This window comes from Prosopis cineraria, unplaced genomic scaffold (genome assembly GCF_029017545.1).
Source record: "Prosopis cineraria cultivar Desert tree isolate PC_DT_omini unplaced genomic scaffold, ASM2901754v1 PC13, whole genome shotgun sequence".
Taxonomy (NCBI): Eukaryota; Viridiplantae; Streptophyta; class Magnoliopsida; order Fabales; family Fabaceae; genus Prosopis; species Prosopis cineraria.
In genome coordinates, this window is record NW_026555344.1 from 36,407,221 (window position 1) to 36,429,034 (window position 21,814).

Sequence of the window (21,814 nt, forward strand, 5' to 3'; positions counted from 1 at the left end):
GGCCATTTTTTGCTGCTTGACATCACAAGAGAAGGAAGAACAAAGGTTCCACAATTACCAACACGTGTTTGTCTTTTAAAAAGAAAAGACTAGGACCACTTAAAACACAAGATCTTAAATTTGAGATTGTAAATGTAAAAAATGTTTTTGAAAGAACTACTTCTAAGTAAACCCGACAATGTTAAAATTTAACACAATCAAATAGTCATATGAAAATAAAAATAAAAATAAAAAACGAGAGTGCAACGGTTGTCAAAAGCAGCAATTTCTATCAAGATTTTCTTTTGGCCTAAATTTCTGTAAAGAAATATGTTATATTAACCACACGATACAATATAGGTGACTGAAAGGTATACTCTCAATCCCCACGAATGTACATTTGATTAATTGTCCAATTAGCTTCCTCTTCTAGCTTACACTTACGGTGCCTGTTTAGATACACTTGAACCTTTTACTGATACACTATATGAACAGATGACCAGTTTGATTCTGCTTGGTGAAATGATATTTTCATGGAGCCTCCAGCGAGTGTTGCCTCTGCTGATGTATGGATCATGTCTGCTATCAGCTTTGGAAAACTTGCAACCTTGCATTACTTGAATTTCAGAATAACTGGAAAAACAAACTAGTAGAGCCATCCCCAAATGATTTCAGATCTGCAGGTTTTACCAATGCCCTGCACAAGGGGCAGGTCCTTTCCCTCTCAAACCTGCCAAAATAAGATCATCAGGAGTCACCATGAAACATGCACCAGCAGACAACGAATAGGAAGCAAATAAGCACACTTGAACTTGATTAACACGAGGTATCAGATTAGGGAAAATTTTCTCAAATACAAAGACTATTCAATTATCAAAAATAATTTATCCTCTCATGTATATCAGTTTTATATTACGAAAACCAGCTGGATGGTCAAGCAAATGTGAACAACATCTCAAGCAGCAATATCATCTATTAGTGGACTCGAGTAGCAAATTCAGGTCAAGCAAATAGTAATTCCACATAAAACGGGGAAGAATCGTAGACAAGGAAAACAGAAGATAAAGCATCACCATTCTGATACACATTCTTCGCAGAAGATGTGATTGCAAGAAAGTAAGATTGGGGTATGCATCTTTTCCTGGCAAATAGCACAAAGATCACCAACAACATTCACCTGCATGCATCAGATGGACAACTTAAAATACATGTACGTACAATTTGATGAAGCCAGTAATCATTCGTCAGATTGGGAATCCTGATGACAGAGATAGCATAATGCAAAATAAAATATTTCTAAAGTTTAGATCATTCAGTGTAGACAAAACAGATCAACATATCCTTGAGATATTGGCAAATTCAGATGATCACCTGTTCAGATGTTGCATGAGCCCCATAGTGCACTTCTTTACACGACAATGCCTTCACTGCAGCAAAGAAGGATTGCACCTGACAACCAGCAAATACACAAGAAAAGAGTATTGGGGCAGAATATAATAACTAAGAGAAATGCAACCCACAGATAGCAATAAACTACCAAAAAAAGGCCCTTCATTTTATTTCATTTCTAGGATGAAAGGAGAATGAATCAGAAGGAAAGCAGAATACAAAGGGAATCAAAAGCACTCTCAAGATTCTTGTTTATTTGAAAGAAGCATCTATTAAGAATGAATTAAAAAGGAAAACAATTTTAACAAAGATAAAAGGGAGAATAATTCAATAGGTCAAAGAAGCCAACTTTAACGCTCAGGGAGAAATGAAGCAAAGAAGTTACTTTTCACAAGAACCACCAAAAAAGAAAAAGAAAAGTGAATCTACAACACATTTTAAAGGACTAAAGCACCTTTTCGATGACTGATGTCAGCTTGAATGTTAGATATAATCCTGTCATCAATGAAGAAAAGAAACTTCCATATTCTTTGTTCAAGAAGAACCGATACCATACTGGAGTTGGCAACAAGGCACGGTAAAGAAGTAGTAGGTACTCAACCAAAGTCAGCATTTGACCCTGTTGCAATATTAGTCAGAATTTGATAACATGAAAAAATGTAAAGAAGATTCTGATTTCTGAATCAAGACTCCTGAAATGTTACAACAGATATTGGGAATGCTGGTTGCAAAGTTAAAGACTAAAGAATCCATTTTTAGAAGTTCCAGTCACCTAGACCTTGAAGCGAATTATAAAAAGCTGAATTGAATTGGTTCTAGTACTTCATATTTTATTACCTCACCTGCTTACGATAATTTCTGCCTCTGCCATTCTTGTAATACATCAACAAGATACACTTGAATACCATTCCTGCCTGGCGTACCAAAGCATCTGACGTTTGTAAGACAGAGTAGGAAGGCAATTAGAAGGAAAAAGATCTCCCAAAAAAAAAAATTCAAGAAAAAAGAGCTGCGTCGTCAGCAACTAGTTAGAATTTACACCACCATGAATAGCTCCATACCATTTGCAACAGTAAATAAACAATTACAGGGTAAATATGCACTGTATCTTTTTTTATCAAGTAAATTGTATGTTGAATGTTTGACAAACTAAATAAAAATGCATGAAAAAGAAGCATTGGTCAGTGGTCATTAGTAATTATACATGAAAGTGGAGTACAGGCTATTCTGACTGTTAAAATATTCTTGCCGTTAATGTAGGACGCTATTCTTCAAGAGAAAAAGCATTTTGAATGCTAAAAAAAAAATTTAAATAATTGAAATTAAAAATCACCAAAAAGGAATACTAAAATCTGTTATAGTTTTATAAAATGTTATAGGCTTCACACTCTCAAACTCTCCCAACGGCTAATCACAGCAACTGTTAGCCATTATTCAAATCTAAACTAACATTTTATAAAACTATAACAAAATCACCAACAAGGCAGACTTTAAACTAAGAAATAAATATGTAGAAAAATCATTTTTTACATATAACTGCAGAAACTCAATTGTAATTCAGAGACGAAAACAGCTTATGACAAGCATTTCCCACAACAGAAGGTAAAACCACAATGCTAAACTGTCAGAAACTTTGCCAGAAAAATTTAGGAAGAGACGCACCATTCACTGTGATGATGAAAATAACATGCCAGAATGGAGGTATGACTTTAGGAGGAAGCATAGCCAACGGATATAGCATATCATTATTCTGACACCACCAATATACACCAACCACGTGCAATGTAAATGCAATAGAAATAGCAGTCAATACAGGGACTTTCCTCTCTCCCTGCAGTAGCCAATAACAGGCACACTTAATAAACAAGAAAAACTTCAATTGACAACAAAGGATCGTTCCACAGGCCACTGGGGAAAAACTGCAAATGCATGAACTTCCAAACCTTAAGAGCTGTCTGCTTCCTCAAAATATCATTTGATTTGAAAAGGACAGCAGTAACCCAAATTGTAACAAAAAACCCTGCAACATTTGAACATAATATGTGACAGAATGAACTGTTATGCCATTAAACACAAAACATATATTGCGTATATTTTATTATTTTGGCAGAGTATGATAGCTCATAAAGAAAAATGAATTAAGTATTCTCAATACCTTTCCAATAGTTTGATTTGACAGAAGCAATATACGGAGAGGGAACTATAAGGTACAGTTACAAAGAAAAATTTAGCATAATAACTTAATAAGTGGTAAGACCAAGTGTCTGAGAGTCAAAGGAAACATAAGATTCAGTGAGTTGATTGAAATTGACTACCACACTTGGAAACCTAATGCCCCGTTTGGTATAGAGAAGTGGTTTTAATGAAAGTGGAAGAGAAAATAAAAGTGAAAATGGAAGTAGGCTTTAAAAATATGTTTGGCATGTAGATGGAAATGGGATAAAAATTTTATTTAATAAATATATTTATATATTGCAAAGACCAAAATACCCCTAGTTGTTTTATTTGTTTTAAAAGGTCCATCTTCTTCATCTCATTGAACCTTTTTCCCACCGCCAATCTGAAAAGACCAGGGAAGGAAAACCTTTGTGAGAGAAAGGCTTGGTTGTGGGGTTGAGTCGGTTTTCGAAGAGGAGGAGACATGGGTGTGGGGATTGTGGAGAGAGATTAGGTAATGAACAAGGAGTGGTTTTGAAACAGGGCTTGAGAAAGTATCCATTGTTTGGGGCGGGGGATTTTGGGGTTTGGATTACTGTGGAATAAGTGGAGGCATGGCTGCAAGCCATTTTTGAAATAGATCTGATTTAAAATATAAACACTTCTAACCCATAGCCATCACAGCATCAGACCCATAAAATGAAGAGGAGACAGATCTGGTTTTCATGCCATCCCAAGGTCACTGTTGTCCTCTTCATCATGCTTGGCTTCAATGGGAGTAAGGAAAGCTCCAAGCAAGTTGAAAGTGGAAGTGAAGGAAAAGGAGGAAGATAGGGAGAGGAAGGAAGGAAGGAGATGACGGCATGAGAAGAAGGGGAAGAAGATGAAGCATGAAAAGTTGGTCATTGGCAGGAGTGGAAGGAGGTCGGAGATGATGTTGGTCAAGAAAAAGGAAGGGAGGTCGATGGTTGAAGCTTGTCAGTGGGTCGAAGGAATAAAGGGACAAAAGTGTCTGAAATTTCATAAATAATGGCACAATATTCATTTTACCCTCAATTCCATGAGTTAAGCCGGTTCCACCCTCCCCCACGCACTTCCATCAATTTTGATGGAAGTCACCTCCATAGAGAGTAGAGAAACCACTTCTACGCTACTAAACACATCAAAATTTCAGTTACACTCCCATTTCTCTCCCTCCAATTCCATTGTACCAAACAGGCCATCATGGTTTTCTTTTCTTCTATTTTTCAAGGAAAGGGGCACTGCAAGCCTAATTACCTAATTAGAACTTCCTTCAAATTAGCCATCCTCACCTTGCAAGAGGATATAGCCGCTGATTTTATACTTCGTTATTATACAATACAATTATCAGGGACAAATACTCTGAAATTTCAATTCAATGAACCAGCCCAACGAAATCATCTTACTTCATTTCTCTCACCATCTGAAATTATTAGTTCATATGATAACAGGATCAATGAACTACTTGACAAGTAACAGCCCTCACTTCCATCAAACTTTTTCGTATGAAAATATTAAAGTAGTTAGCCCATCGAAAAGAACAGTACGCCACCTAAGGTTGGGAGACAGTGATCCAAATACTAAATATAAACCTTTTCCGTCGTCATTCACTGGAATTTTAATATGGCAGGGTCTATAGAAATAGAAGCTAGCAACACTTCCAGCACCAAGCAAAACGAAGGGCCCATAGTAGCAAAATGAAGCTAAGAATTGAAAATGTACCTTGAAGGTGCTGCCGAATGAAGACAACCAGCAACAGTAAGGAAAAGGGCAGGATCTGTTCAATCCAGCGAGCAGCCTGCTGAATATCATACCTCTGTGAGGAAGAATCCCTATCGTTAGCACCAACTCCATCACCAGCCTCTGCATCAGAATTCGCATTCACGGATTGGGAAACGCCCTCTCCAGCATCATGATCAGTCCTAGAATGTTCCTGATTGCCCGAAGCAGGGGTAAGCGTCGTAGAGGGCATCCCAGCCAAGGGTTGCGCCGATATCGATACATCATTCCGAGACAGAACTTCCCTCACTTCGCCTTCCCTGTCAAGGCGCTGATCCCCAGCCCCTATAATACTAATCGACACCTCACCATCATTAGTAATGACGGAGGACTCGTCAAGGCGACTCCGGAGAGCATCACGGAGTCCAGAAGACAGTCGATTGTTGTTGATTAAAGGTTCAGTCTCTTGCTGATTAGACCTGCTTCGCAGAATCCCTAAATGCTCCAACAAGAGCGATAACGGAGCCTGAAGAATGTTAGAAGCGGATGGGATACCGTAGCGATTGGAGATGGAAGTCACCGGAGGAGTGACGGGGTCGGAGGAAGCTTCCATGCGCGTGATTGCCCTAACCCTAATCATCAAACGAAGGAATTCCGAGCAAGAATGACATTAATAAGAATTTGAACCAAGAGACTGGGGATGGAGGGCGTTTTGGTGAATGGTGAGTGCCTGAGAATAATATATTTTAGTCATTCTGCGTTTTTCTACGTTTCTATTCCATCAGGGTTGGCTTCATTTGACATTTTGTCAATATTTTTTTTTTTTTCGCTTTTTAGCCCAGGCTCCGTTCAGCTGATCCGAGTCAAAGAAAGTTGAATTGTTTGTTCCTTTGAGGTCTTATGGTGTTTGAATTCAAATTAATCATATTTGTCAGCTTCAGATGTCAAATGGTTATATCAAAAGAAAAAGAAAAAAAGCATCGGTGCCAAAAATTTCAATATCATTTAGATAACATTTATATTGGTAGATTTGAATTTGAGATTCAAAATATCACATTTATATTTATATTTAAAATTCAAAAATTTAAAATCTTTTATCTAAATAATTTAAAAAATGTTAAAGAAAAAAGAAAGACAAGTTAAGATTCAAAAGAAAGACAAAAAAAATATAAAATTAATTAGTTTATATTTATTTTTTCATTAGAGAAGCGACAAAACCGAGATGTGCGATAATATGTAAAAGTGAGAGTAATCAACAATGAAAATTTTAAAAAGAACGAGATTTTTGAAATAATTAAAACATTGTAACATTTCAAATTTTAGATTGAGGCTGAATACTTGTAAGTATAGGTAAAAAGTTTTGATTTGTATGATATTTTTTTTAATTAGAAAGGAGTTAAAGATGAATAAAAATGTATTTGAGAGTTAAAAGATGAATCAAAAATGTACTTGAGATAAGTGAAAGAAAAAAGAGAAATTTCAACAATTAAAGAATTTTTTAGAAATTTACTTATGTCTAGTTATTATATATAATTTATTAAATTATAAATTATTATAGATAAGGACACATGAAATGCTCCACAAAATTTTAAAAATGCTTAAGAATGTAAAGGAAACAAAGTCAAAGATAGTAAGGACTACCTTGTGAAGATTATTTATTTTAAGCAAGTAGTACCCTAAACTATTGGGTAAATTAGGAAAAGTCCTCAACATAATAAATTCACAAGTTATATTCTTAGCACATTAAAATAATATTTTAAAAATGAGAAGTAAGAAATTAAAGATGATAAATATTTATTCAAGTTTAATGGTTTAATTATTTCAAGATAATAAAGATTTACCATGTTTTTAAATAGAAAAAAAAAAGAAATAACCCAATATGAGATAAAGTTAAAGAGACATACTTTCCACTTGTAGCTCAAAAGAGAAATAAAAATTATTAGGTGAAGAATAAGTGAAAAATCACTATAAAATCATGGACCTAGAAAATAATAAGTGAACCTAAAAAAGAAAGAGATATGAAGATAAAATTCAAGGGAATAGTACCACATGTCTTTCCTACTCCACCTCTTCTCCTTATCAAAGCAAATTGATTTCAATACTACAAAAAAAAAATTATTTACCCATATACTACATTTTTTAAAATATTTCCTCACATACTATAAATCTAAAACTTGGCTCATATCATACTAAGATCTAAAGATTTTTTTTAATATATAAGTACAAAACTTAGTCTCAGTCAGACCGAGTTTGTGCTCATGAAAGCAAAAAAATCAACATGCACACATCTCCACCCCCACTTTTTTCCCCACCCTACGCCAGTGCTCCCTCTATTAAGGGCTTAGTTTTTTATTTGACAATGGAAGCAATAGTGTGAGCCTACCATCTGAGGCTATCTTTCGTGTCAATTTCATTGTTCAAGGGTGGGATTGTCCAATTCATCAGTGAGTTGATCTTCTTTTGCTCTTCCAGAACTTGCCAAGCTTTAGAAAGGCAAGGTCTTTAGATTGCAGAGTAATTATCAAAGTCATCTTCTTTCTCATCTTTCTTCCCTAACCTTTGCAGCCCAAGAATAATGGAAGCCAAGCTAGAGTCCTTATCTTCTTCTGAGAAAACAAAGCCAAGATCCATGAAACCTTTTAGCTCTTCAAATTCCAGGATCGACAAGCTCTTGTTTTCCCGTTTCTTCCTTCTCCTGCTTGCAATATTCTTATGATCAAAAGGCAACACTTCAAGATTTTCTCGTGCTCTCTCTTTAACTTGTGGGTATATGACTTGTTTTCCTGATAGGATGATCTAGACATCTGCTTGAAGAAGAACAGAGTCTGGGGAGAAAAAACCATGCTTGAAACTTGTAATAGGGCTCAGTTGATCACTTAGTGACCTTGTGTGTGAGGTTTTGATGCGTGAAAGCTTCTGTTCTAATGATTCTTGATCCATTTTATGAGCTGGGTCTAATAATAAAGCACTAGCGCAGGGTGGAGAGACGTAAGTGAGGGTGGGAATGCATGCATGTTGATTTTTTTCTCTTTCATGAGTAAAATTCGATCTGACAGAGACAAAGTTTATTTTTTTTCTTTCATGAGCACAAACTCGGTCTAACAGAGACTGAATTTTGTGCTTTTATATTTAAAAAATTAAAAAATTGCTCAGATCTTGATATGATACAAGCCAAGTTTTAGATTTATAGTATATGAAAAAATATTTTTAAAAGTATATATGGGTAAATAAATTTTTTTTGTAGTATTGACATCAATTTGCCCCTTATCACTCACGAGAAAAAGGTGCTAATTCAATTATTAAGTAATTTTTAGTAGGATACATGTCACCAATTTACATTATTTTTTGATAAAGGATAATAAGTAGCCAAACCTTCTTGTTGTTGCCAATTTTTTAAGGTGGCAGCACGTTTCACAATTAGAAGAATTCAACCGCCTACCTGATGCTTTCTTCTTTATTTATTTATTTATTTACTCATCTATTATTGATTATTAGTTCCCATCAAGTTTGTTGTTAAAATAAAAGAGGAAGAGGTAAGAGAACAATTCATGCGTTGTTGTCATCTCACTATCAAACAAAAGGACAAATAAATGATAACATTAGTTAAGGTGTGGCTTTAAGCTATCAATGTTTCAAATTATATTAGGTGGCATCAAACCAAAGCTTCATAGGTATAAAATGGGTTTAGGTGGCAACAAATGGGATTTTGAGAACTCATTTTCGGTGAAAAATTTATTAACACCACTATTTCCATTTTCTTCTAATGCAACTTTATATACCCATTACCCTTCTACTTCTTCACTCTTCCTTTTCCTCTACAAACCAAAACTGAGGGTGAGGAAGAGTTAGAGAATTACAAGAAGAAAAGAGGGGACCGAAGAACAAGCTAAGAAGAAGAAAGCAAAGTTAGATTACTTCTAAGATAGCAAAGCTTATATTTCACTTTGGTATATATTTGTTTGCTTGAGTAGGATAATTTGACGGTATTGAATGTGTATGAATGCTATCCATGAATTTATGCTATTCCTTGATAAATGATTGAGTTATGATAATTGAAGATCAAATCTGAAATATGATTAATCTCTTACATCCTCACATATCTTGAGTAAATATTAGTTTTGCTATTGAGATTATTATAATCTCACCCTCCAAAAATTTATTAACCATGCTATGACCAAATGCAAGCAAAGGAAATGAACTCATTTAATGAAGACAAAATGAAGTTTTGAAGTTAGAAAGATTGCTTGTAGCTATTTGATGGATGTAAATTTATTATGAATGTGTATAAGGTGTAAGCATAATATTATGTTCTGTATCTATGACCCTATTATAGCTAAAGATGTATGGAATCTAGCCCAACCAAAGGGAAGAAACTCATGCATGGAAGTGGCAAATTAGTACAAATTGTATATAAATGGTATAAAGCTATAAAAGAATTAAATAGGGAGTTAAGCTATGTTTTTATGGACTTTAATTGTCTAATGTTGTAGTAGCATGTTGTATATATGTATAGATTATGTTATAAATGATCACAAAAGAGGAAGTTGGTAATGTTGGAGTTAGACTTTAATCTAGAAGTATATTGTTATTTTGGACCATAAAGCTGATCTAACAAATCCAATGGCTAGAGAACTTTTTATAATCAAATAAGACATGTCAAAGTTTGATATCACTTTTGAATCATGCAGTTTTGTGTTCCATATATCAAGTTATGAATTTTTCAAGACAAGAAACATAATCCAAACCAATTTACTAGAAAAAAATGACATGAGTTATTAATCTATGAAATGGTATCAATTAAGCCAATCAACCTCCTATTTTACAATTTTAAATTATGGATAACTTCCTAAGCATTCTATGAAACCTTATACAATGTTCATTGAATCCCTATAACTCAAGTTAGAATTTTTCAATTTGAAGCATAAAATCTAGATCCAATACATAGTCCAAATAAGATGGTCCTAAAAATTAAATAAACTATATCAATTGAGAAATATTAAGTTATCTTTCATGCTTTTTTTTATATAGTTAAGGTCATAAGATTTACAAAGAATGTAAGATCATGGCTATTGGAGTTCTATAACTCTAGTTATGAATTTTGCAATATAGGACATGAAAATCTGGATTAAGTATGATTAAGAATAGATAGTGTTGAAGATTCATTAAACTGTATTAGATGGAAAAGCAAAAGTCATGTGAAATATTTTTATCTTATAAAGGACACATAATAAGTCCTAGATGACCTAGTTTGGGTAAGTATAGTCCAAGATATGAATTTTCTAACCTAAGGCAAGAAATTCAAAAAGTTGGACAAGGAAAAACAGAACTATTTAACTAAATAAATAAACTGTGTTAATTGGATTAGTAAAAGTCAAGTTCAGTATTTTTCTTTTATATATATATATGGATCATTTATCTTTAAAAGGAGATAAAAATGAGCTCAATCCAAGTTTTTTATAATAAGTTATGAATTTTTAAAAATTAGTCTAATATTTTGCAAATATTAAGTTATGGCAAAAATTCAATTTTTAAGTCCTTCTTGTCTCCATGAAAACTAACATAGCTTCCGTTGCCAAATAATATTTCTTAAAATAGGATGTTTCAAATATCAAGTAATTAAGGTGTAAATAAAATTTGAAATTATAAAAGAACCTCTAATAAGAAATATATTTGGGTTTGAATGGAATCCAAATCCATAATTTTTTTTTAAATCCAAATAAGAGATTTGGTCTAAATTTAAATTATTGTTAATCCAAAAGCAACATTTATTTTATTTTACATTGTTTATGTTGTAACAGACTTGATTTTTTATCACAAATTTTTCACAAAAAGAAGCCTTTCCCCCCTTTTCTTTATGATAAATATGTTTCTCAAAAAATATATCTGCCCAAACAAAAAGTTAACGAGGTTAACAATCACCATTAGGTTTAAGGTAAATGAAGACCAATAAACAATTTATAACAAATATAGGGTTCAACAACAATTTATAGATATCATCAATCCTGCTAAACATACTTTTCTTTTACCATTAATATATACAATCTAAAATAAATGAGCTTGGCCTAATAGAAAACTACAATCTAGATTGGCATGCTCAAAAGTTATCCGGCTTAAATAAAAGGATTAAGCAATTCTAATCAAATAGCCTACATCATCATCCAAAATAAAATTATATAAAATTCTTAGGTCATGGCTACTATAATTACAAAATAAACTAAAATCACGTGCCAAGCTGAAAGAAGAAAGCTTAAGCTCACTTCTTCGGTGCCCTTCCTATATCTCTACCTAACTGCTCACTTGAAAATTGATAAGAGGTAACATGTGAAATCAAAAATCTCAATAACAATTGGATATTCTAACATATACTAATATATTTTTTAAATTACATCAGTTAACATATCCATAAATATACTAATGTATTTCGCAATCCTATTACAAACAATACATAAAATAGGGAATGCATGATTCACAACTATATAATCATTTCTAAATCAATATCAAATTAAAACAATAATGATATATTACTCAAACTCACCTTTATAACTCCCAACTCCCTTATTATTGCTAGTTAGAGTCTGAACTAAGATTATACCTGACTAAAGATACATTGCCATCAGAATAGGACTCTCCACTTTAAAAAGGAAGTGCCCATCGTCCCAAAATGTCAAAAATATTGGGAACTACAAGTAAAAGGCCAACTACTATGCCCATAATGGAGGCAAACCACATGGTATAGATAGTCAACTATCAATCCTATACAAACAATCACATTACTAGCCATCATTATTACCTCTTTTACATCACATAAAACATATGTTACATTTCACAATAAAATTACACATGCATTAATATATGTGTATATATACAATAATAAAAATCAGTATCTCAGTATATGAAAGAATATTTCAATGTTACCTCTTTTTCAAGATATAACTAACTAAGACATGTAGGGAATTTCTTAACCACAATAACAAATTAATCTACAACATCAAATGATATGAATGCCATTAGAGATATATATATATATATATATATTGTAATTATCAATTAAATGTAAAATTTAACTAAACTTCTCAAATTTACAACCATATCCTTCAAATCTAAATCCCTCTAATAAAAGTCCAAAGCCAAGTTAAGTTAACTTACCTAAATCTCAAAAACACAATTTAATCAATATAAATATCCTATACATCAGAAATCACAACTTTTATATCTAGAATCTTAATTTTAAACTTTCAAATCAATTAATAGAATAAATCTAAATCAATAAAATTTAAGTATTAATTTATAGTTTTCATAAGTAAAGTTAATACTTACTCTAAATTCTAACCTTAAAATTTATTCTACTCATTAAAATTTTACTATCATTAAAAAACTCTAGACGAGTGAGAAAATATTTATAGAAGGAGTTTTAAGAATAAGAATAGTTTTGAGTATGAAATCTTATCTCAAAATTTTCTCAAATTCCTTATCCTCTCCTTCCCCTTCTCCCTATCTCTTACGTGCATAAAATGAAATAAAGAAAACAAAGCCAATAGGATATATATTGGCCCTTACCTCCACTGCCTCTTCTTCTTCCCTCTCTTTTCTTTTTTACACTTCAATATACTTCCAGATTAAGTCTTCTTTTTATTTATATACATACATACATACATACATACATATATATATATACATATATATATATATATATATATATATATATATATTATCACTTGTTAGTGTTATTATTATTATTTCAATTTCTAAAAGCAAAACTTAGCATAAAATTATATCCTAAGTTAAACAAAAAAAAATCTCCTAATTAATTTATTTACCTTCAAACATTCTCCCTAATTTTTGCTAACTCTAATTAACTTAAAAAAAAAATTAAATTAGGATGTTGCATATGTGGCCTTTGTATTTAACAAAAAAACATTGGCTTCCCTTTTTTTGGGTTAAATTGCAATTTGAATTTGAAGCTATAAGTTTAAGAACAATTTGAATCTTAAAATTATATTTGATAAATTTTAGAGGCTTAAGGGTCAAAAATATTTTTGAATTATCCGGGAAAGCGCACAAATGCTCTTAAACTTGACTTGGGATAATTTTTGCCCTTAAACTATTAAGAATTTGGTCTGTATCACCCTGTCGTTAACTTCATCATAAATGTTAGTGTGGCTCATATTTAAATTTTTAAATATTTTTATTTATAAAATATTTAAGTGAGTCCCATCATTTATTTTTTTAATATTTTATCTCCCTCTCTCCTCCTGGTCTCTCTCCAAACCTGTTTCAGTCCAAACTCACCTAATGTGAGTGGGTTTGCTGTAAGCCATTAAGCCAGAACATAGCAAGTTCCCCAACAACCTCAGTAGTGGCCTCTGTTCCAAAATCAAAGACCAAAGATGGCAAGTTTAGACTTCTTCTTTATCAAACTTTCCAAATTTCCAACAAGCTCGATCATTGGACCTAGCAAAAACTGGCAAACTCAGACAGGTTGATATCTTGTTTTTTATTAGGAAAAATAGGGAAGCCCGAGTGTAGGAGCTTGCCGGAGTAGGGTGTAGGTCCTCCAGAGGTCATTGATGGAGGGCTCGAGTGTGTGTTCATAGATTCTTTCATGCAAGCTTTGACGCGAGAAAGAGAGAGGAGGGGGGAGAGAGAGAAAGTAGAAGAGATGGCCATCGGTCAAAAGCTAAAATAGCTTCAATCATAGCATAGCACCTTCATGCATACATGCATGCATAGCTCGCAACACTCCTCTCTCTGGTCTTCATCTTCCACCAGGCACAATGAACACTCTGAGGTTCACTATCGTTGTCTTGTTGAGCTATCTTTGAGCAGCATTGGGATCCCATAGATGTTGGAGTTAAAGCCCAACGTTATCCTTGAGAAGCAAAGCAAAGAGGGAGACAAGAGATGGGAGACTAATAGAGAAAGTAGAAAAAAGAGAGAGAGAGGGGAGAGAAAGAGACAAAGGGGCAGTGATAGAAGTTTGAAAGACTAAGAGAAGAATCAGAGGGAGACAGGAGATGGGAGATGAAGGAGATGAAGCAAAGGAGACGAGAAGAGAGTGTGGCCGGGAAGATGATGAGATTGAGAAAATCTGAGAGGAAGAGGGGAGAGAAAGAGAGGGGAGGAGGGAGAATTAACAAAAATATAAAAAAAAAATAAAAATGGGCCCACAAATAATATTTCATAATAAAAATATTAAAAAATTTAAAAGTAAAAAAAATAGAAGGATAAAACAAATAGGGTAATTACATTAAAAAAAATCTTCTTTGAGTTTGAGAGATATAAATGACTCATATTTGAATTTAGGATCATTTGTGAATTTTCACATACAATTCAGGAGTAAAAATAACCCTTAATCCTATTTTAAATTCTGAAAAATCAAGCTTGGTACAAATTAGCTCCTTAATTTGAAATAAACGTCCATTAATCGTGGGCATTTAATTTTTCTCTCCCCCCATCTCTTGCTCTATCTCCATTGCTCACTCATTGATTGTTCGCGTTGATCTCCCCTAGTGTGCATCTTCGTTCACACCATCATCCACTGCCCCTCAAGCTCCAACTACTTCTGTAAATCTCGCCAACAACCACACAAGCTTCTCCACCACTGTCATTCCTCCTCCTTCTCTCCATTGCTCCGATGACCATCCTTTTCCCAACTTACATCCACCATGGCCGTCGACCTCTCCCATTATTCTGTTGCATTCCTCTTGCCATCTTTTCGAGCTTGTTGCCATCAAGCTCCATTCTTGTCACTCGTCACTCTTTGTAACTTGAACGCTACAGTTCCATTGCCTTGGTGGTTGTTTGACCTCCTAGTTCTTGACCATTTCATGATGCCTTTGTTGTGCTATCTCCTCGTGTCACCTTCATTGGTCATGAGACAAAGTTGGCTGCTTCAATCATAATTCGAGATTTCACTTTTCTTGCCCCGCACTCACCCTAGCTTCCTCAACAAAAAACACAAATTACATAATACTAATATATTAACATTATCGATGGCAAAGACACGTATATTCTGTGTAGATGTGGGCTTCTCTCCGACCAACAAATCAGCACTTCAATGGGATCTCAGGAATTGAACACACAATCCTTCTTAGAGGCCCCAAGAATTCTCGTGAGGCTGTGAAGCATTTTGGTCTTCCTCCTAGTGTGCCACACAGCCACGGCAAGCTAAGTGTGGTTTTTTAGAGCAAGGGGGAGAGGGAGAGAGACGTGGGGATAGAGAGATAGGAAGGAGAGGATAAAGCAAACGGTAAAAAAAGAAAAAAAAAATTCAATTGTCCACAATTAATAGATGTTTATTTGAAATTAACTGTAAGAACTAAATTGCCACAGGTGTAATTGTTCAAATTTAAAAATATATCACCACTGGGCTTATAATTTAAGCTTCCAAATGCCATTTAACTCCTTTTTTTTTTTAATACATACCACATAGGCCACATGCATGTGTTTGCTTTCATTAAACAAGTGGTACACAGTGATGAGCCATTTTTGGCTACTCATTATATGAAAAGGAACCAAAATCTTCTGGGTATCATCGGTCACACCATTAACACACGTTTGGTTTGGCGTTTGAATGCCTCAAACCCAAGTTTATCATGGTTTTCTTTTATCTCTGATCCATGCAACAAGATCTCAAATGTATATCATTTAGCTCATCTTTTACCTTCATAATACATCTAAAAAGTTTCAGTTTATTTAATTAATTTTTTAAATATTCAAACATAAATCACATTACAAAAACTTACTTTTACCCCAACTTTAACTTGCAAACTCTACTTCATGAAAATTAGTTCTGCAAACCCTAATCCAACACACGCTACCTCTTTTTTGGTGAGTTTCACAAGACAAAGCATAAAAGAACAAAAGTATAACCTTAACCCATAGTCATGAGTTTGAGTTCTGAGAATACCAGCCAACATCGGTGGCAACTGGTATAGCTTCCACCCAGAAGTGTCCTAATCCAGATTAGTCTGGGTCACACCATTAACACATGTTTGTTTGGCGTTTGAATGCCTCGAACCCAAGTTTATCATGGTTTTCTTTTATATCCCTGATCCATGCAACAAGATCCCAAATGTATATCATTTAGCTCATCTTTTACCTTCATTATACATCTAAAAAGTTTCAGTCAATCTAATTAATTGTTTTTAAAAATCCAAACATGAATCACATTACAAAAACTTACTTTTAACCAACCCACTTTAACTTGCAACTCACTCAACTTCATGAAAATTATGGTTCTGCAAACCCTAATCCAAACACACGCTAAACTCTTTTTTGTGAGTTTCACAAGACAAAGCATAAAAGAACAAAAGTACAACCTTAGCCAATAGTCATGAGTTTGAGTTCAGAATACAGCAAACATTGGTGGCAACTGGTATAGCTTCCACCCAGAAGTGTCCTAATCCAGATTAGTCTGGGCCCCATTAAAGTACCCTCACTTAACATGGGGTAGGCCCAAAATACTAGTTGCTAACACAACAAAACAAAAGTACAACATATTTCAGAAGTAGCGATTGCCGTCAAGATATCTTTTCTTTTGCGGGGGCCTGAATTTCTGTCAAGAAATATTAACCACAGTACCACACGATACAATTAGGAGAGGAAAAGACAGACTTTCATCCCCCCACGAATGTACATTCGATCAACTGTTCAATTAGTTTCCTCTAGCTAACACGGCCTGTTTAGATTTAGATACACTTAAACCTATTACTAATAAATCATATCAACAGATGACCATTTTGATTCTGTTTGGGGTAACGATACTTCATTCATGGAGCACACACGCAAGGCCTGTCCTGCGAGTATTACCTGAGCTAATGTATGATGGATCGGGACTACTATCAGATATGGAAAACTTGCAACCTTGCATTTATATGAATTTAGAATAACTGGAAAAACAAATTAGTAGAGCCGTCCCCAAATGATTTAAGATCTGCAGGTTTCACCAAAGCCCTGCACAATGGGCAAGTCCTTTCCCTCTCAAACCTGGCCAGATAATCACGAGTCAACACAAATGCGTAGCAGCAAGCAGAGAATAGGAAGTTAAAAAAGAACATTTTCACTTGATTAACGCTGTGCACTGATCTTTCCTTCAAAACATGAGGTACATCATTAACAAACCATATCCCACTAAGTAGAGTCGGCTGCATGTGTAATCTATCAATAACCGACTATTTAGATAAACCATTCACCAAATAGTCCAAAATCAGAAAATTTTCTCAAATCCAAGACTACTCAATTATGACAAATAAATTATGCATGTAAATGAATTTTATATTCCAAAAACCAGCTGGAGGATCAAATGAAAATGAAAACAATGCAGATGTACCACAAGAGCAGCAACCATGCCAGCGATATCATCTACTAATAGGCTAGAGTAGCAAGTTCAATTCAAGCAAATGGTGATGCCAGACAAGGAGAAGAGGGAAAACAGAAAATAAAGCATTACCATTCCGATACACACTCTTCGCAGAAGATGTGATTGCATGAAAGCAAGATTGGCATATGTATCTTTTCCTGGCAAATAGCGCATAGATCACCGACGGCATTCACCTGCATGAACCAGATAGAAGACTTTAAATAGAAGTAAAATTTGGTGAACCCTGTGATCATTCATCGGATTGGGAACCCTGATGAGAGAGATAGCATAATACCCCACCCAAAAAAAAAAAAACAGAACATATTTTGGAGAAATTTTGCAATTCAGTCAAACTACCTGTTCTGACGTTGCATGAGCCCCATAGTGCACTTCTTTACGTGACAATGCCTTCACTGCAGCAAAGAAGGACTGCACCTGACAACCACACATACGTAAGAAAAAGAACAAGGTGGCAGTATTAGGGCAGAACATAAATACAAAGAAAAAAGCAATCCACAGAAAATTAAAAGCTAAAAAAAAAAAGCACTTCATTTAAGTTCATTTCTTGGATAAAATTGCATTACAAGGAAAGAAGGAAGAGGCAATCAATAAGAGCTAACTGCAAACCCAGATTATTTCATGATGGTTTGAGACTTTCTCACATAAAACCACTAATGTAACAGAAAATAACCAAAAGCACTCCATACTTTTTGTTTGTTAGGAAGAGCCATCTACCAAGAATAAAATTACTTCATTCTCAGTTTTAAAGGAAAACAACTTTATAAAGGACAAAAGGGAGGGGAATTATTGAAGGGGTCCAAAGAAGCCAACTTTGAAAACTCGAAAAATTAAGTAAGCTGTATGAATCCAAGAAGTTACTTTTCACAAGCACCAAAAAAAAAAAAATTGATCCGTGACAGATTTTAGAGGACTCAAGTACCTTTTCGATGACTGATGTCAGCTTGAATGTTAGATATAATCCTGTCATCAATGAAGAAAAGAAACTTCCATATTCTTTGTTCAAGAAGAACCGATACCATACTGGAGTTGGCAACAAGGCACGGTAAAGAAGGAGTAGGTATTCAACTAGAGTCAGCATTTGCCCTGTTGAATCGTCAATAGTAGTCAGAATTTGATAACAGGTAAAATGCACTGCAGTTCTGACTTCTAAATCAGAAGTCCAGAAATATACAATAGATATTGGGCATGTTGGTTGTAAAGGTTAAAGACTCAAGGAATCCATTTTTAGAAGTTCAAGCCCCCAAACCTTAATTCCAGAGAATTAGACAATGCTAAATTCAATTAGCTCCAGTACTTCATATTTTATTACCTCACCTGCTTACGGTAATTTCGGCCTCTCCCATTCTTGTAATACATCAACAAAAAACACTTGAATACCATTCCTGCTTGGCGGACCAAAGCATCTGAAGTTTGTAAGACAAGCAGCAAGACAATTAGAAGAAACAAACCTCCAAAATAAATTTAAAGGAAAAGAATTGTATGACAAGCAACTAGCTAGAATCCACACCACCATGAACAGTTCCATGCCATTGCAGAAGTGATTACAGGATAATTGCTCACTGTATTTTTCTTTTATCAATAATAATTGCATGTTGAATAATGAATGTTTGGCAGAATTAAATATAAGTGTAAAGGAAAGGAGCACTGGTCATGACTAGTTATGCAGGGACATGAAGTATAAGCTATTCTGACTGTTAAAATATCTTTGCTGTTATTAACAGAGAAGCTATTCTTTCAAGAGAAAAATACATTGAGCACAAGTTAAAAACCAACCTCCAATTAAGTAATTGTGAGTAAAAGTCACCAAAAGCAAGTTGCAGAAAAAATATAGTAAAAAAATCCTTTCTTACATAAATCTGCAGAAAGTCCATTGAAATTCAAAGACAAAAACAGCATATCACAAGCATTTGGCCAGAAGAAGCGTGAAAGCACAATGCTACACCATGGGAAACTTTGCCAGAAAATTTTAGAGAGAAGCGCACCATTCACCATGATGATGAAAATAACATGCCAAAATGGAGGTATGACTTTGGGAGGAAGCATAGCCAATGGGTACAGCATGTCATTATTTTGACACCACCAATATACACCAACCACGTGCAATGTAAATGCAATAGAAATGGCAATCAACACAGGGACTTTCCTCTCCCCCTGCAGTAGCCAAGAACAGACATGCTTAATACAACAACACAACAACAACAACAACAAGCCTTTATCCCACGAGGTGAGGTCAGCTATATGGATTGCAAAACGCCATTGTGCTCTATCATTTATCAAGCAGGCATACTTAATAAACAAGACCAAATTTCAATTGACAACAAAAGATTGTTCCAAAGGCCACTGCAGAAAAAATTGCAAATGCATAATTTCCAACAAGCCTTTATCCCACGAGGTGAGGTCAGCTATATGGATTGCAAAACGCCATTGTGCTCTAATCATTTATCAAGCAGGCATACTTAATAAACAAGACCAAATTTCAATTGACAACAAAAGATTGTTCCAAAGGCCACTGCAGAAAAAAATGCAAATGCATAATTTCCAAACCTTCAGAGCTGTCTGCTTCCGCAAAATGTCATTTGACTTGAAAAAACAGCAGTAACCCAAATTGTAACAAAAAAACCTGCAACATTGGAACACAAAAGAGTGGACAGAATGAACTATCATACAGTTGAAACACAAAAAAAAAATATAAATTGCATACAGTTTTTTTGATTCGGCAGGCTATGATCACTCATAAAGCAAAATCAATAAATATTCTCAATCTCTTTCCAACAGTTTGATTTGACAGAAGCATATAAAAGGAGGGGAACCATAAGGTACATTACAAGAAAATTTTAGCACAGTAAGCGGCAAGACCAATGCCTCAGACAAGAAACAAGCTTCGGCTAGATGATTGAACTTGCCTACTACACTTGAAATCCCTAATGGTTTTCTTTTCTTCTATTTTTCATAGAAAGTGGCAGTGCAAATCAATTAGGACCTCCTCCAAATTACCCATCCTCAATTTGCGAAAAGTATATAGCCCCTAGCATGTAAACGTAAAAGCAATAACAATAACCTCCCATAACCAAAATCATCTTACTCATTTCTCTCACCATCTGAAATTCTTTGTTCATATGATAACAGTGTCAATGAACTATTTGATACTTAAAGGTCATCACTTCCATCAACTTCAACGCATGAAAAATATTAAAGTGGTCAGTCCATCAAAAAGAACAGTATGCCCCATAGGATTGAGATAAGCCAGCTAAAACTGCACCTAGAACGGATAGCGTTAATTACACAAAGAGTCCTTTTCCGTTGTCATTCATTGGAATTTTAACATGGCAAGGTATATAGAAATAAAAGTTAGCAGCACTTCCAGCGCAAGGCAAGGGCCCATGGTAGTAAAATGAAGCTGGGATTTAAAAATGTACCTTGCAGTGCTGCCGAATGAAGACAACCAGCAAAAGTAAAGAAAAGGGCAGGACCTGTTCAATCCAGCGAGCAGCCAGCCTGCTGAATATCATACCTCTGGGAGGAAGAATCTCTAGAGTTAGCACCAACTCCATCACCAGCCTCGGCATCAGAATTTGCATGTACGGGATTGGGAAACGCCCTCTCCTGCAACATGCTCAGTCCTTGAATGTTCCTGACTGCCCGAAACAAGATGAAGCGTCGTAGAGGGCATCCCAGCCAAGGGTTGCGCCGATATCGATACTTCATTCTGAGACAGAACTTCCCTCACTTGGCCATCCCTATCAAGGCGTTGCTCCCCAGCCCCTATATACTAATTTGACACCTCCCCATCATTAGGATAACGGAAGACTCGTCAAGGCGTCTCCGGGAGCATCATGGAATCCAGAAGACGTCGATTTGTTGATTAAAGGCTCAGTCTCTTGCTGATTAGACCTGCTTCGTAGAATCCCTAAATGCTCCAACAAGAGAGACAAGGGCGCCTGAAGAATGCTAGAAGCAGATGGGATACCGTATCGATTGGAGCTGAAGTCACCGGAGGCGTGACGGGGTCGGGGACGCTTCCATACGCGTGATTGCCCTAACCCTAATCATGAAACGGAGGAATTCCAAGCAAGGATGACATTAGATCAGAGATACACACTTCACATGTATATATGGAAGGAGTAATGAAGTAAAATCGTTGGAAGAACAAACAAAGATTGGAGAAGG

The 21,814-nt window shown here is 34.8% G+C and overlaps 1 protein-coding gene and 2 pseudogenes across 1 annotated transcript; all 3 read right to left on the reverse strand.

Moving 5' to 3' along the window:
- Positions 1-249: 249 nt before the first annotated feature.
- On the reverse strand, positions 250-6,034 carry LOC129291802 (uncharacterized). The gene is made up of 8 exons (XM_054929329.1): positions 5,269-6,034; positions 3,312-3,388; positions 3,031-3,199; positions 2,211-2,299; positions 1,823-1,987; positions 1,351-1,428; positions 1,053-1,156; positions 250-709 (listed from the first exon to the last, which is right to left on the reverse strand). Exons 1-8 carry the CDS (start codon positions 5,903-5,905, stop codon positions 604-606), a joined length of 1,425 nt encoding a protein of 474 aa, XP_054785304.1. The 5' UTR covers positions 5,906-6,034; the 3' UTR covers positions 250-603.
- A 1,580-nt stretch (positions 6,035-7,614) lies between these two features.
- LOC129290076 (uncharacterized) lies at positions 7,615-14,892 on the reverse strand (annotated as a pseudogene).
- A 2,219-nt stretch (positions 14,893-17,111) lies between these two features.
- On the reverse strand, positions 17,112-21,468 carry LOC129291804 (uncharacterized; annotated as a pseudogene).
- Positions 21,469-21,814: the final 346 nt, after the last annotated feature.

Coding starts and splice junctions, on each gene's coding strand:
- LOC129291802 (XM_054929329.1), bottom strand. CDS start 5,905: ATGATTAGGGTTAGGGCAATCACGCGCATGGAAGCTTCCTCCGACCCC. Junction 3,200..3,311: donor GGAAGCAGACAGCTCTTAAG/GTTTGGAAGTTC, acceptor TGGCTACTGCAG/GGAGAGAGGAAAGTCCCTGT. Junction 1,157..1,350: donor CTCATGCAACATCTGAACAG/GTGATCATCTGA, acceptor TGATGCATGCAG/GTGAATGTTGTTGGTGATCT.